General features: G+C 42.0%; 1 protein-coding gene across 2 annotated transcripts; it reads right to left on the bottom strand.

Moving 5' to 3' along the window:
• Positions 1-740: 740 nt before the first annotated feature.
• Positions 741-14,628, bottom strand: LOC138959335 (uncharacterized). 2 transcript variants are annotated; one of them, XM_070330763.1, is made up of 4 exons: positions 11,424-14,628; positions 9,633-9,895; positions 5,555-5,692; positions 741-4,591 (listed from the first exon to the last, which is right to left on the bottom strand). In XM_070330763.1, the coding sequence occupies exons 2-4, from the start codon at positions 9,880-9,882 to the stop codon at positions 4,152-4,154; spliced, it is 828 nt and encodes a 275-aa protein (XP_070186864.1). In that variant the 5' UTR covers positions 9,883-9,895; positions 11,424-14,628; the 3' UTR covers positions 741-4,151. The 2 variants fall into 2 exon arrangements, with proteins under 2 accessions (XP_070186864.1, XP_070186865.1); XM_070330764.1 differs by lacking the exon at positions 11,424-14,628 and having other exon boundaries at positions 9,633-10,205.
• Positions 14,629-15,010: the final 382 nt, after the last annotated feature.

A 15,010-nucleotide genomic window follows, 5' to 3' on the forward strand; every position in this document is an offset into this window, starting at 1 on the left:
TTTAAAAGAAATTATTACGTCGATTCCGTGTGAAGGAGCTTTTGCCAAACAACCCTTTTTAACACCGTCTAAGTGATTTATGTTCAGTTTTGTGATTATGTTACGCTTTCACGGATAATTCTAATAATTAAATGATCATGTTGAGAGATGAATTTCCTCCACAACTGTCTTTACCTGGTTGAAAAATATGCATTTTTATGAATTTCGTAGCGTGTCGAAGTGACACGTTCGCCTGCAATCACGACTCGCTTGACCCCTACCCTGTATAACACAATTTATGAAAAGGTAATAAAAAGAAAACTTTTAAATAATATGCACTAATCGTACAGCCAGTAAAATATCATCCATGAATCTGTTGTTTTTGTTGATGTACCTTATCGGTTTCATATTCTACGGCAATTTGAAAATGACGAAGATCACTTGCAACAGTGGGCGCGAATGAGTTGCGTTTCTTTTGCCAAAACGTCAAAGCAGGATCAAACACGCGCATACAGACTCGTCGTGTCAGTATACTTTTGTAAAAGCCATATATTACATAAATTATACTTACATTATTACAATATAACTCTTATGCTGACTTCTACACACACACACACACACACACACACACACACACACACACACACACACACACACACACACACACACACACACACACACACACACACACACACACACACACACACACACAAATTGTCAAAAATTGGAACTCCAATATATACAATTCTGGAAAGGTCAAATAAGAAGTTCACCAAAGTTACATTTTTATCAAAGAATAGTAACAAATTATAAAACGGAACCATATCTGTTATGCATAAAACAAAGAAAATATAAACAATCGTTGTGTAAACTAAGAATAAGTGCCCACGACCTGAAAATTGAAACTGGTAGATACAGCAATACACCTAGGGAAAATAGATTATGTGAAACATGTGGAGTAATAGAAGATGAAATACATTTTCTAGATAACTGCATAGAAAACAACCAATTACGAAAATCTTTCATGAGTGAAATTAATCGACCTATATATTCATCTGATGTACCAAGTCAACTTTTGCAAGTAGACAAAGTACAAACTAAATTGGGAGAATTTGTATATAATTGCTTCAACAAAAAAAAGAAACAATGTAATCATTTGGTTATTTATCTTCCCGTGTCTTATAAACACTACGTTTCATGACAATAAAGTTTATTCGTATTCGTATTCGTATTCGTATTCACACACACATTAACTATAAACCTCAGAAAGGAAGGTACCTATCTCCCCATCCAAACCATCATCTTGTAAATCAATTTGCCCAGACCCACCCACATTGTACTCAAGCTAAGAGCATCCTCTAACTTTTACATACACCAACTCGCGACAGCCTGGCTGCTGTTTGTGCAGAACGGCCATTTACCCCCCCCCCCCCCTGCAGAATTAATTTAAATCTGTGTCAATTTCAAATATTAAATAAATTCAAAATTTCGACTCAGCACAGGAAGCAGCTGGGCTGTTGAATTTTTGGCAACTGGAATTTCGAGGATGCCCTTACTTTGCTTGTGAAACTCTTCTTTAACAGATCGGCTGTGGTGGATAACATATGATCGTCTGTGCGGGGAGGTGGTACCCTTCACCATGCAAAGATGCGCAAGCAAACACATGTAAAGGCAAACTCAAAGGAAAACTATTCTAAACGGTTAGAATTTGAGATAAATAAGAAACGAGAGCTTGAGATGATTACCTCCCCATTCAATTAAACACCACTCAGCGTACAAGCTCCAATGTTTAGCAGCAAGATGCATGTAAAAGTAATACGAAAATATGTCATACAGATCTATATATAAGACACAAATATTTCCATTTGACACCAATTCTAACAAATGCAACAACATCAGTAACAAAAGTTAAAATTATGATGATCATAATCCACCGGGATCAAAGCATTATTAACGAAGTGCACTTCTTTTTGACTAAACGGCAGGATTTCAATTATGTATGAATCGATGTTTACTTTATTTCAACAATATTGATACTAACTGATTTCGTCAGTTAAAAACAAGGATATTGATCCATTGTTCGAGACATGAGATAGCAAGCTGGAATGTCAAGACTTGTGAATCTAAATTAGCTAAACGAACTATCAGTGTTACGGTAATGTAAAAAAAAAAATAATAAAGAAATTTAAAAAAATTAAAAAATTTATAAAAGTAATAAAAGTCAAAAGTTACTCTCATCCTTCACTTTTGTATGGGATGAAAAACGAGACAAAGTCAAGCGGTCCAATTCTGTGCACCCCATTGAGAAAGGAGGGTTGAATATTCCACATGTAGCTACATACATTAAATCACTAAAGCTTACTTGGCTCAAGAAATGTCTTTCAGACTCTTATAACCCAAAATGGAAACAACTTTTAGTCAAAGAATGTCCTGAAATTAACATGCTTGAAGAATACGGTCCTGTTGTCTTGAAGAATGCCACTCTTAATCATGCAATACATTTATTTTGGAAGAATGTGTTTGATTCTTACTTGGAACTTTATGACAGCATTCCAGTGAAAAAAGGGGCAGAAATTTTGATAGAACCCCTGTTTTTTAATAACAAATTTCAGATTGATGGCAAGGTTGTGTATTTTGAAGATTGGATAGAGAAAGATGTGTTTTTTGTAAAAAAAAACTCTTGTAAATGACACGGGTACATTTTTATCCTCTTGATTTTTGCGCACTAGTCAGTGCGGTCAAGCAAACATTGAGAAAACACAACATTCAATTAAAAGACAACAATGGTTTTAAATCGCACAAAACTTTTGACATTGTAAATAGTTCTCCAAAGGGAGCCAACGTTTTTTTGTGATGTAATGTTGGGTGAACACACATTTCCCAATGCCTGCAAAAGCTGGGAACGGATCTTTGTCACAGAGGTTGAATGGCCGAACATTTTCATGACCACAAAGAAAATCAAGGAAACAAAACTACGCTGGTTTCAGATGAAAATTAACTACAGAGTGCTTGTTACTAATAGTATTTTGAAAAGCATGGGTGTGACTGTTAGTAATGAGTGTAATTTTTGTAAACGAGAGAGAGACACAGTATTTCATTATCTCTGGGAATGCGAGTGCGTGCAGACTTTTTGGAATGCATTTGTCAATTGCCTAAGGGAGAAATGTGCAAATTGTACCCGACTTGCTTTGAACCCTACTCTTGTACTGTTTGGCAATGACAATAAGACAAAAGTCGATGAAGGTTTTTCATACATAATTATTATTAATTGCCACTGTTTTTTGTCTATAAGAGTAGACTTGCAAAAGTCCAACCAACTCTCAACATGTACTTCAGAGAACTTGCATATGTACACAAAATAGACAAACATGTACATCAGATTACAATGAGTTATGACAAATACATTCATAAGTGGGCTGCGTACACAGATCTGATACAAGAATAACTGCGTGCACACTTTCCTGCTTTTGTATACATAAAAACACTTTATTTTCTGCCATTGTATACATAAGGTGTTTTTGTTAATGTCACAATGTTCTGAATTGCCTGTCCCATACTGTGAACCTACCAGTACATGCATGTAACCTTTTCTGAATAAAAAAATTGCGAAAAAAAGCTATGTCATTCACCATAAACCAAATTAAAAAAAAAAAAAAGTTACTCTCATCGGGCTGTCGATTTGACACTCTTCAGCGTGCACAAAAATGTCTAAAACTGACAGGTACGAATAGAACAATAAGGTTGAGCTTAAAAAGTAGCAACTTAAGGACACTTTGTGGTAAGTAAGCTTACATCGTAGAATCGTGCTTTACGCTGTTCAAATTAACATCCTGACAATGGCAAAAATTGCTATATTCATCAGAAATTCATTTGTAAAAAGTTTATCGCGGAATGCGGGGACTATAAACCTTCCAGGAGTCTCCAAATCTGTCATGGACGTCACTGATAATTTGTAACTGCAATACTTTGTTCCAAGTGAACAGCGCTTATGAAAACGATTAAAAAGTTTACAAAATGTTTCCTGGAGTAATATTAGAGATGTTTTGCTGAGCCAAGACGAATAACTCGCCCCCTTACTTTGTTCGTTGAGAATTTTAAATATGACACCTTCAAATATTCACGAACAGAACTATTGAACCCCTGCCCAAACCTTCTACCGTCCAACAAATCTCCTACTGCTTGGTGGTAGCCGTGCTAACGCCGGGTTCGTCAGGAGTCTGGATCATCTCAAGGTCATGGAACTGACTCGGCGTAACTTGACCTTGACCTTGCCAGGGACTGCCCACTTGACCTTGACCTTGCCAGGGACGGCCCTCGCCCATGGATTGACCTTGACCTTGCCATTGAGGTTGGCCATAGTAACCGCTGGTGGCGTTGTCCGTGTTGACCATGACCGTGGTGGGAGGCTGGCTGATCACTGTGCCGGCACCCTGGCTGGACATCGGAGGTGTGGCGAAGCAGGCGGCGAAGGAGGCCAGACCCAGGAGCGCGACGCCGATACAGAAGACGTAGATTGCCCAGCCATAGGAGGCCAGCTGGAAGCCGGCAACTCTTGCTGTAAAGATCTCCGCGTCCTGCGAGAAGAGTGCCGCACACGCTGCGCCTGCCACAGCTGCACACAGAAACACGCCGGTGTAACACGAAATTTTTACTCCACGAAAAATTTACTCCGGAGTAAAAATTTCGTACGAAATTCTTACTCCGAGTACACCTTTCGTACGAGAAAAGAACTCCCCAAGGCACGAAAAAATTACTCCCTCCACGTAAGTTTTACTCCCCATTTTTTGTACTTCCAGTAAAAATCTCGTACACGAAAATGGGATGCGGGCGAAGGGGTAATGCCAATATGTGATCTCGCGCAAACGAATGTCGCGCTACCCTCCCTCCTCCCCTTCCACCACCAAGACTAAGAGGGGACAAGGGAGTAAAAGTTTCGTACACCTGGCATGGTAAGTTAAATTACTCATGTTAAGGTGGAGTAATTTATTCGTTATAAATTCGTTAGGGTAGTAACATTTTTGTACGAAATGTTTACTAGGAACTCACCTGTCGTGGGGAGTAATTTTCTCGTGTCATGGGGGAGTACTCTTTTCGTAAAGGGAGTAACATTTTCGTACGAAATTGTTACTCCGGAGTAAAAATCTCGTGGGAGTAATTTTCTCGTGTTACACCGGTAATGATCGTATCCAGCCGCTTGTCTTAGTGGTGCTATATATTGTATGATAATTAAAATGTTAAAGAATGTTGTTTAATGAGTAGGATGTTGTTTATGTCGTCGTGTATGTCACTCCCGTCATCATCGTCTTCTTCTTGATTCTATGTGTCCCCCTCACTGTGGTAGTGTTGTTGTTGTTGTTGTTGTTGTTGTTGTTGTTGTTGTTGTTGTTGTTGTTGTTGTCGTCACCATAATCGTCATCGTACATTATCGTCAAACCCATCGACACTACTACCACCAACCTCCTCCTCTATCATCATCATCATGACGTTCGTCATCATCATCATCACCACCACCACCACCACCACCACCAACACCCAGAACTTAAAAACACACTGAAGCCGTGCATGTTTCACTGACCCGACAGGAACGAGATAATGCCCAGACAGATAAGACGCCGACAGCACGTGCAACAGGCCAAGCACAAGACCAGGAAAGCAGCAACAACACCCAGCAGCATGCACAATACACCAAGTAATAGTTCCTTGCTGATCCAGCCTGGAGAACCAACAAAGAAAAAGAGACTTTGGTTTGTTTGTTTTTTGTTTGTTCATAATTCTCATAAACAAGAGGAGAGAGAGGGGAAGAGAGAGAGAGAGAGACAGACAGACAGACAGACAGACAGACATACAGAGATTGACAGAAAAAACAGAGAGACAGACACATCAACAGAGTGAGAGAGAGAGAGAGAGAGAGAGAGAGAGAGAGAGAGAGGGGGGGGCGGAGAGAGAGAGAGAGGTGGGGAGAGAGAGACAGAATGACAGACAGACAGAGGGAGAGAAACAGAGAGAGAGAGCGTGGTGACACGGGATGGGACATGGAAACCGTTTCTGGGTCAGCACAAACAGTTGACCCGTGTCCAACCCGGGCCGGATTCTCATCCGCGACATATGTCACGCAAAACTGTTTCAAACCAGAGAGAGAGAGAGAGAGAGAGAGAGAGAGAGAGAGAGAGAGAGAGAGAGAGAGAGAGAGAGAGAGAGAGAGAGAGAGAGAGAGAGAGAGAGAGAGAGAGAGAGAGAGAGAGAGAGAGAGAGAGAGAGAGAGAGAGAGAGAGAGAGAGAGAGAGAGAGAGAGAGAGAGAGAGAGAGAGAGAGAGAGAGAGAGAGAGAGAGAGAGAGAGAGAGAGAGAGAGAGAGAGAGAGAGAGAGAGAGAGAGAGAGAGAGAGAGAGAGAGAGAGAGAGAGAGAGAGAGAGAGAGAGAGAGAGAGAGAGAGAGAGAGAGAGAGAGAGAGAGAGAGAGAGAGAGAGAGAGAGAGAGAGAGAGAGAGAGAGAGAGAGAGAGAGAGAGAGAGAGAGAGAGAGAGAGAGAGAGAGAGAGAGAGAGAGAGAGAGAGAGAGAGAGAGAGAGAGAGAGAGAGAGAGAGAGAGAGAGAGAGAGAGAGAGAGAGAGAGAGAGAGAGAGAGAGAGAGAGAGAGAGAGAGAGAGAGAGAGAGAGAGAGAGAGAGAGAGAGAGAGAGAGAGAGAGAGAGAGAGAGAGAGAGAGAGAGAGAGAGAGAGAGAGAGAGAGAGAGAGAGAGAGAGAGAGAGAGAGAGAGAGAGAGAGAGAGAGAGAGAGAGAGAGAGAGAGAGAGAGAGAGAGAGAGAGAGAGAGAGAGAGAGAGAGAGAGAGAGAGAGAGAGAGAGAGAGAGAGAGAGAGAGAGAGAGAGAGAGAGAGAGAGAGAGAGAGAGAGAGAGAGAGAGAGAGAGAGAGAGAGAGAGAGAGAGAGAGAGAGAGAGAGAGAGAGAGAGAGAGAGAGAGAGAGAGAGAGAGAGAGAGAGAGAGAGAGAGAGAGAGAGAGAGAGAGAGAGAGAGAGAGAGAGAGAGAGAGAGAGAGAGAGAGAGAGAGAGAGAGAGAGAGAGAGAGAGAGAGAGAGAGAGAGAGAGAGAGAGAGAGAGAGAGAGAGAGAGAGAGAGAGAGAGAGAGAGAGAGAGAGAGAGAGAGAGAGAGAGAGAGAGAGAGAGAGAGAGCAATTACTCATAGAAAATATATATATATATACGACTTGTGTCTGTCTGTCTGTGTGTCTGTGTGTATGTGTGTTCGCGATGCACGGCCAAAGTTCTCGATGGATCTGCTTCAAATTTGGTGGGCATATTCAGGTTGACCCGGTACAGGACACAACCTGGTCGATATTTCAACACGTGCTCTCAGCGCGCAGCGCTGAACCGATTTTGGTTCCACCTCAGCTACCCGGGCCCCCATACCGACACACCATAGCCGCTACACCACATCACAACGCCAAAGTTCTCGGTGGATCTTTTTCAAATTTGGACACCGTATTCAGCTACACCCCGGACACAATATCATCGATGAGATATTTCAACACGTGCTCTCAGCGCGCAGCGCTGAATCGATTTTGGTTTTTGTGTTCATTTCACCATTATAAGTAACTCTTCCTTATCTTCTCATATTCTCCAGGTTTTCAGCGTTTACCTCCCTTCCTTCGTAATGGTGCACTATAGTGTGAGTGGAGCGTCTTCGGATATTCCCGGCGTTCTGTTACTGTTACTATTTTTAGAAGGTCAACGCAGTGTCCAGAACGTAAATTGGACCCGTAAATTATCCTCACTGTAAAAGTGCAAAGGTCGAATCAATTTATAGCCACGCGAAAAATACACTGTCATCTATCTCTCTACAGATACGGCTTCTCTGTGTTTTTGTGTGTGTGTGTGTGTGTGTGTGTGTGTCTCTATGTGAGCAACACCTGTGCATTGTTCAGTTCTGTTTGTGATGTGGTCTGGCGGCTTTTGTGTAAATTTATGTACTGGCCTTCCTTTTAGAAGCCATAGCTTGCTCAATCCTGTTTGAGTGGAGTTCGCCTCCAAAGGTGATTAACACGGTTACATTCGTCGACAAGGATGGGACTCGATATGGTCAGGAATGGCATTATGGCCACTGAATCATTTTCGTGCTCCACTCACACTATAGTGCACCATTACGAAGGAAGGGAGGTAAACGCTGAAAACGAATCTGGGAGGGACCTAAGCTTGGCGGGTCCATTGTTCGGACCCGACGAAGCCGGCGTACGGCTCTAAGTACTTCTTCCCGGCGAAGCCGGCTACCCGGCGAAGCGGGTATTCATCTAGTATATATATATACGACTTGTGTCTGTCTGTCTGTGTGTCTGTGTGTATGTGTGTTCGCGATGCACGGCCAAAGTTCTCGATGGATCTGCTTCAAATTTGGTGGGCATATTCAGGTAGTCCCCGGACACAACCTGGTCGATGAGAATTTTTAACACGTGCTCTCAGCGCGCAGCGCTGAACCGATTTGGTTTTTCTGTAGATCCACTACATCCATTCCCAGTAACTCTTCCTTATCTTCTCAAGTGTTTTGCGCGTTTATCTCCCTTCCTTCGTGTGGCGTCAATCCATATTCCCGTTACTATTCGGCTCTACTTCTTTCCGGCGAAGCCGCGTACCCCGCGAAGCGGGTATGGATTGGATTGGATTGGATTGGATAAGATTTACAGTCCAGTGAGGTTACCCTCATGGAAATTCGGGCTGCTTTCTCCCCGGGGAAAGCGAGCTGCCATACATACGGCGCTACCCATATTTTTTTTTCCTGCATGCGTGTATTCATGTTTCCTGAGACTTAATGCCGTGTGAGATGGAATTTTTTTAACTTTTATTCCAAGTCCCACGGGTATTTGATGGACATTTTTATCTATGCCTATACAATTTTGCCAGGAAAGACCCTTTTGTCAATCGTGGGATCTTTAACGTGCACACCCCAATGTAGTGTACACGAAGGGACCTCGGTTATTCGTCTCATCCGAAAGACTAGCACTTGAACCCACCACCTAGGTTAGGAAAGGGGGGAGAAAATTGCGGCCTGACCCATATATGAGTATAAATATGAAAAGAAACTCTTTTTTTTTTAGTGTATATGGGTTACATTCACTTGCTGGCCTGTTTCCGCGTATATGTGTCTGCCTGTCTGCCTGCCTGCCTGTCTGTCTGTCTGTGCGTATTCACGTTTGTCTGATATTTTGAAACAGCTTCTCTACACAACAGATACTCGGTTTCATCCATGGGATACGAGCATCCTGCCACGTTGACACATGTCAAATCATGTAGCCTAGCTGTTCTGTGCATAGTGGAGACATTTTTGCTGAATTAATTTCCTCAATGAAATCTAAAAATTTAATGTCAATCTGTGAATTTCATTCAGCGAAAAATGGCCACTCTGTACCGGAGGCAGCCAGGCTGGGGATTTGTTTGTATATCAGTGATATATAGGCAGGATGCTCTTTTTCCCCGTAAAAGCATGGCCAGATATGTGGCGATGAACACGAGATGTTGCCCGAGAATGATGGAACCTTTAAAGACATAGGACACCGATTTAACACACTCAACACACTCTAAAAATGTCACAGGCAAAATATTAGCGAAATATAAGCGAAGTCGATGTTTGGGGGTCTATCGGTGTCCTATGTCTTTAAATGCTTACTATCTCCATTCGCTGACGCAGTCCCAGCTCCATACACTTCACAGCCCGACACGCCTAACACCTCCAAGCAGTACATGAGGAGGCCCAGGCGGCCTTTGACCACTTGAGATACGAGCGAAACGACGTCATCAAATCCCTGCGGGTCAGACACGATCCAGTATGGAGCCAATCCCCCGACCACACACATCCCAGCTCCGAGCACCATCGCTGCCATGGAGATCTTCTGGACAGCGGTATATTCGGTCCGCATGGTTGGTCTGTGTCTGAAAGCAGTGTAAGATTTGTTACAGTGGGACTCCCCTTTTAAGACCTTCACAAATCTGAGAAAATCAGGTCTTAAAAAGGAGGAGGTCTTAAAATGGGGGTTAAATTTACAGAGGTTATGAACACAAAATCTGAAAAACCAAGGTCTTAAAAAGGAGGAAGTCTTAAATTGGGGGGTCTTAAAGAGGGGGGGTTCCACAGTACTACGGTACTTGTGAGTTACGTTTCTGGTGTTTCTTCGCGTCTTCGTGATTCTCAAGTAACTTGAGAAAAGAGAAACTGTTAAAGGGATACTAGCGGTCGAAAAAAAACCAGGTCTCAAAGTGCGACACAGTTCGTTCTGGGGGGGGGGGGGGGGGGGGGGGGGGGGGTTGAAATGAAGTCCATCACTACAAGATAGGAATTCCTTAAAATAAGCGTTTTAACGTTCAGTCATTTACATTTTAAATGCTGTAAATGCGTCCTCACTCTTTGCAGACTGTAAACTATCTATGCGTTGTCTTTGTTACATTTAGTCAAGTCTTGAGACGAGGGTCGTGGTGTATGTGTGTATGTGTGTGTGTGTGTGTGTGTGTGTGTGTGTGTGTGTGTGTGTGTGTGTCTGTGCGTGCGTGTGTGTGTGTGTAGAGCGATTCAGAGTAAACTACTGGACCGATCTTTATGAAATTTTACATGAAAGTTCCTGGGTATGATATCCCCAGACATTTTTTTCATTTTTTCGATAAATACCTTTGATGTCGTCATATCCGGCTTTTTGTAAAAGTTGAGGCGGCACTGTCACACCCTCATTTTTCAATCAAATTTTTGGCCAAGCAATCTTCGACGAAGGCCGGACTTTGGTATTGCATTTCAGCTTGGAGGCTTACAAATTAATTAATGACTTTGGTCATTAAAAATCTGAAAATTGTAATTAAATTGTTTTTTTATAAAACGATCCACAATTACGTTCATCTTATTCTTTATCGTTTTCTGATTCCAAAAACATATAAATATGTTATATTTGGATTAAAAACAAGCTCTGAAAATTAAAAATATAAAAATTATGATTAAAATAAAATGTCCGAAATCGATTTAAAAACAATTTCATCTTATTCCTTGTCGGTTCCTGATTCCAAAAACATATAGATATGATATGTTTGGATTAAAAATACGCTCAGAAAGTTAAAACGAAGAGAGGTACAAAAGCGTGCTATGCAGCACAGCGCAACCACTCGCTAAACAGGCTCGTCGACTTCACTGCGTTTTGCACGAGCGGCGGACTACGGCCATTGTGAAAAAATGCAGTGCGTTCAGTTTCATTCTGTGAGTTCCACAGCTTGACTAAATGTAGTAATTTCACCTTACGCGACTTGTTGTCTTATCCTGTAAAAAGTATGTGAAAAAAACAACATAATGTGAACAAACAAATCTATGCAAAATGTTTGTTTTTACGCCAATAAAACAACTCGTCACTTCGTTAATGGTTTCAGCATGTATCGGTCTGGTTTTTTTTTTATTTTAGAAAACAGAAAACATATATACACTCACCTTGAGAACAAACAATACCACCAAGATTTCTCAGTGGAGGACAAGTGAAGCTTGCGATGGGACACGAAATGGTGCTGTTACTGCAAGCTGTCGTCGTGCACGGGCATGCAAAACAGACAATCTATTCCCGGAACGCCGCTTTTGGTTTGGATGCGTTTTGATTGGATGAAAGAATGCAGGTGTGGTAAAACAACAACTGGGGTAAAAAGTCAGAAGACATTGGAGTGCGACTTGGTTGATAAATCATAGCATAGCGAGCGTTAACTGAGCCGCCAGTTTGATTCTTGTGAAAAACACATTGTGTGCTCTGGCTGGTTGTTGTTGTTTGTTTGTTTGTGTGTTTGTGTGTTTTTTTGTTTGTTTCTTTGTTTCTTTGTTGTTGTTATTGAAAGTAATAATGCCTCAAAGATTAGCAAACACCTTGTGAAAAATGAATAGCACTTACGTCGTACACATATATATATAATGACCTTGATTTGACCTTGACTTGACTAACCATATTTATTTTTTTTAAATTTAATCTTGACCTTGATTTGACCTTGACTTCACTGATTTTTTTAATTTTGCACAGACCTTGATTTGCTTTCGGTAAAAAAAAATCACTTTTTGTCCAACTTTTCCCCAACTTTACTTTAGATCTGTACTCACAACACACCAATTTGGAAATACTGTACCCGTGTGTACAAGTTCGGGGGAAAAGTCCGTAGGCTTCCGTTCACAAGAGGGATATGTTATCACACACGCTTTCTGGCTTCATTAAGCGTGAGCGTCGGAAAAAGTCTTTTCAAATCTGCCTCCGACTTTTAAATTGTATCATTTGGGTTAATTTGGGTTTGTTTGGGTTCATTTGGGTAATAAAGAACGCTCGCGCTGGACCCGAGTACTCTTCAGACTGGCTCGCTCCCCCAGTATGAAAGTTTTTGTCTTGTGCACGTTTAAGACCAAGTGATTGCTCTGTGTGAATTACAGGCATTCCCTTTGCTATATAATACATTGGCATGCGAGCCGAGGATGTGCGTGGTGACTGGTACCGGGACGCTTCGGCACCGGGACGCTTCGGTACCGGGACGCTTCGTGCCCTACTGCGCGGGAGCGTCCCGAAGCGTCCCGGTACCAAAGCGTCCCGGTACCCCTGTGACGCGTTATAGTGGGACGCTTCGGTACCGGGACGCTTCGGTACCGGGACGCTTCGGTACCGGGACGCTTCGTGATGTACCCGTTACCCCTAGGAATTTTACCGTTGTGCTGGGTTTTATGTTTTGGTTATTTATTGTAATAGAACATGTCTTTTCAAATACCGTCTTTCTGGATACTACCACGAACACTGTTTTCTCTGGTGAGAGTTCGAAGCCGTTCTCTACCATATACTGACACAGGTTGTTGACTGCACTTTGATAGGACGTCATATCAACACCAGTTTTTCCTTGTTTACACGGTCTTTTAGAGTCTAGCAGTGCGAGGTCGTCTGCATAGAGCAGAACGGTAGCCCCGCCCACATTTACTGTATTTATGTCATATAACATGATAGAAAAAAAGTGTCGACGCGACAATTGAGCCCTGGGGCACGCCCATGTCTAAGACATGTTTCTCAGAGATGGCTGAGCCCACTTTAACGTTAATGGTTCTGTTTGAAATAAAAGCTTTGATAAAATGCAGGATACGGCCTGTGATACCCAGGTGTTGTAGTTTATCTAATAATTTTGCGTGCCACATGGTGTCAAAAGCTTTTTTTTAATGATGATACTCAGCTAACCTGAGGCTTATATAGGCTGTGCGCGGACTACTCTGAAAGCGGCCCTTGGATACTCCCCGAACGGCTGTCTGCAACCGTACTCTAGCCAGATCTGTGTTTGTTTAGGATCTTTGACAGCTGATAACTTTACGGAAAATGCACGCATTAGAAATCGGTTTGTTGTTATAAAACCAGCATGAAAAATACTTTTAAACCATGTTATAAGATATAGCTTTGGAAGTCCAGATCAAAAAATAATTATGATTAATTACTCAGAATGAATGACCGATTAACGATCAAAACCCAGCAAAATAAAGATTGCTAAACTCTATCACTTCCTGCACCAAATACAATTCACTAAATTACAAAATGAACTCCTGAACTTTCCATACATGTATCATACTTGCGGTAAAGTGGAACTTATGACAAGTTATGTGACGTAAAAGTTGATGCAGAAACACAGTTGCTAAAATGACGCACGTCACGCGGTGAGACACCGGTCAAAACTGCATGAGGAAAACTTTGATTTGCTTGATCCAAACATTTATTAATGCACTTTAACTCAAAAAGTATCTTAAGGGAATAAGAAATGAAGTGCACTAAGTTAGATTTATGGAAAAGTTACAATTATGGAGATAATAGGGAAATTCCAGACGTCACCTACTGGGCGCTAAAACTCAGATAGCGTGGGACGTTTGGGGTCGAAGCTGATCGAACATTAAAGCAATTTAAGGACCAACAGGGCCTTAAAAAGTACTTAAGCACGAACATACAGCAACATAATGTCTATATCCACTCATTATTGACATCTAAAAGTAACATATGGGCTTAGATTGCATAAAATAGCACGTGCACTCAATCAATCTAAAAATAGATTTTAGGCGGAATAAAGCATGGCCGCCGCTCAGATGTAAACAAGCAGTTCGTGTCGTCTGCTAAGGCGCAGTAAGTTTGTTAAAGGCAGAGTAAGCCTCCCGTAAACCATCACAGATACGGTCAGGCTTTAACACACAGTACAAACACCCTTTCCTTTAAACACTCACCAATTGAGAACATCCTAGGTGCCCTCCGTAAAGAGCGAACAATTTTCAAAGAATTTATTTTTGCGTGGTTTATCTTACCCCTGAGCCATCGTGAACCCGTGTGATCCAGTTTTCCTTTTTCACAATGCAGTCGTCAGTTAGTCATGAATGCGACTCGATGTGAGCTTATCTACAATAGCACGTTTTTTATGAACGAAACAACGGCTGTGGTTCACAAGAACTCTAGCGATGGCTTTTGACTGTTGAGAGGAACGGCGATTTGCACTGATAAACCTTCGTCTGCTACGACCCTTGCGTGACCCTGCTTCCGGGCTTTTCTTTTTTTTAAACTTTCACAACTTCGAATTGTTCTGATCTTGTCTTGATGAAAAACGAATTCTTTTATGATTAAAGAATGTTTGTGTAACAAGCTGTCAGTTTATTATTTAGATTTTAAAAGTTAGGTCTAGCGCAAAAACGAGGCGCCGTTGTTGTTCACGAACAAGTCTACGAAAATAAATTCTTTGAAAATGTCTCACGCTCGACAGAAAGCAGCCAGGATGTTCCCGTTCGGTGAGCGTTCAAATGGAAGTATGCTTGTACTGTATTTAGACGCTCGGGGAGCTCTGTGATGGTTTACGGGAGGCTTACTGTGCCTTTAATGCACTTGCTGAAAGGGCAAAAGTCTAGGGCACTTGGCTGTAAAGGCACTTGCTGTAAAGGCAAAAGTCTAGGAAAGGCACTTGCTGTAAAGGCAAAAGTCTAGGGCACTTGGCTGTAAGGGCACTAAAAGTGCACATTGTCACATACATACATTTCGTTTTAAAAGGTCC

Source organism: Littorina saxatilis, linkage group LG2 (genome assembly GCF_037325665.1).
Source record: "Littorina saxatilis isolate snail1 linkage group LG2, US_GU_Lsax_2.0, whole genome shotgun sequence".
NCBI lineage: Eukaryota > Metazoa > Mollusca > Gastropoda > Littorinimorpha > Littorinidae > Littorina > Littorina saxatilis.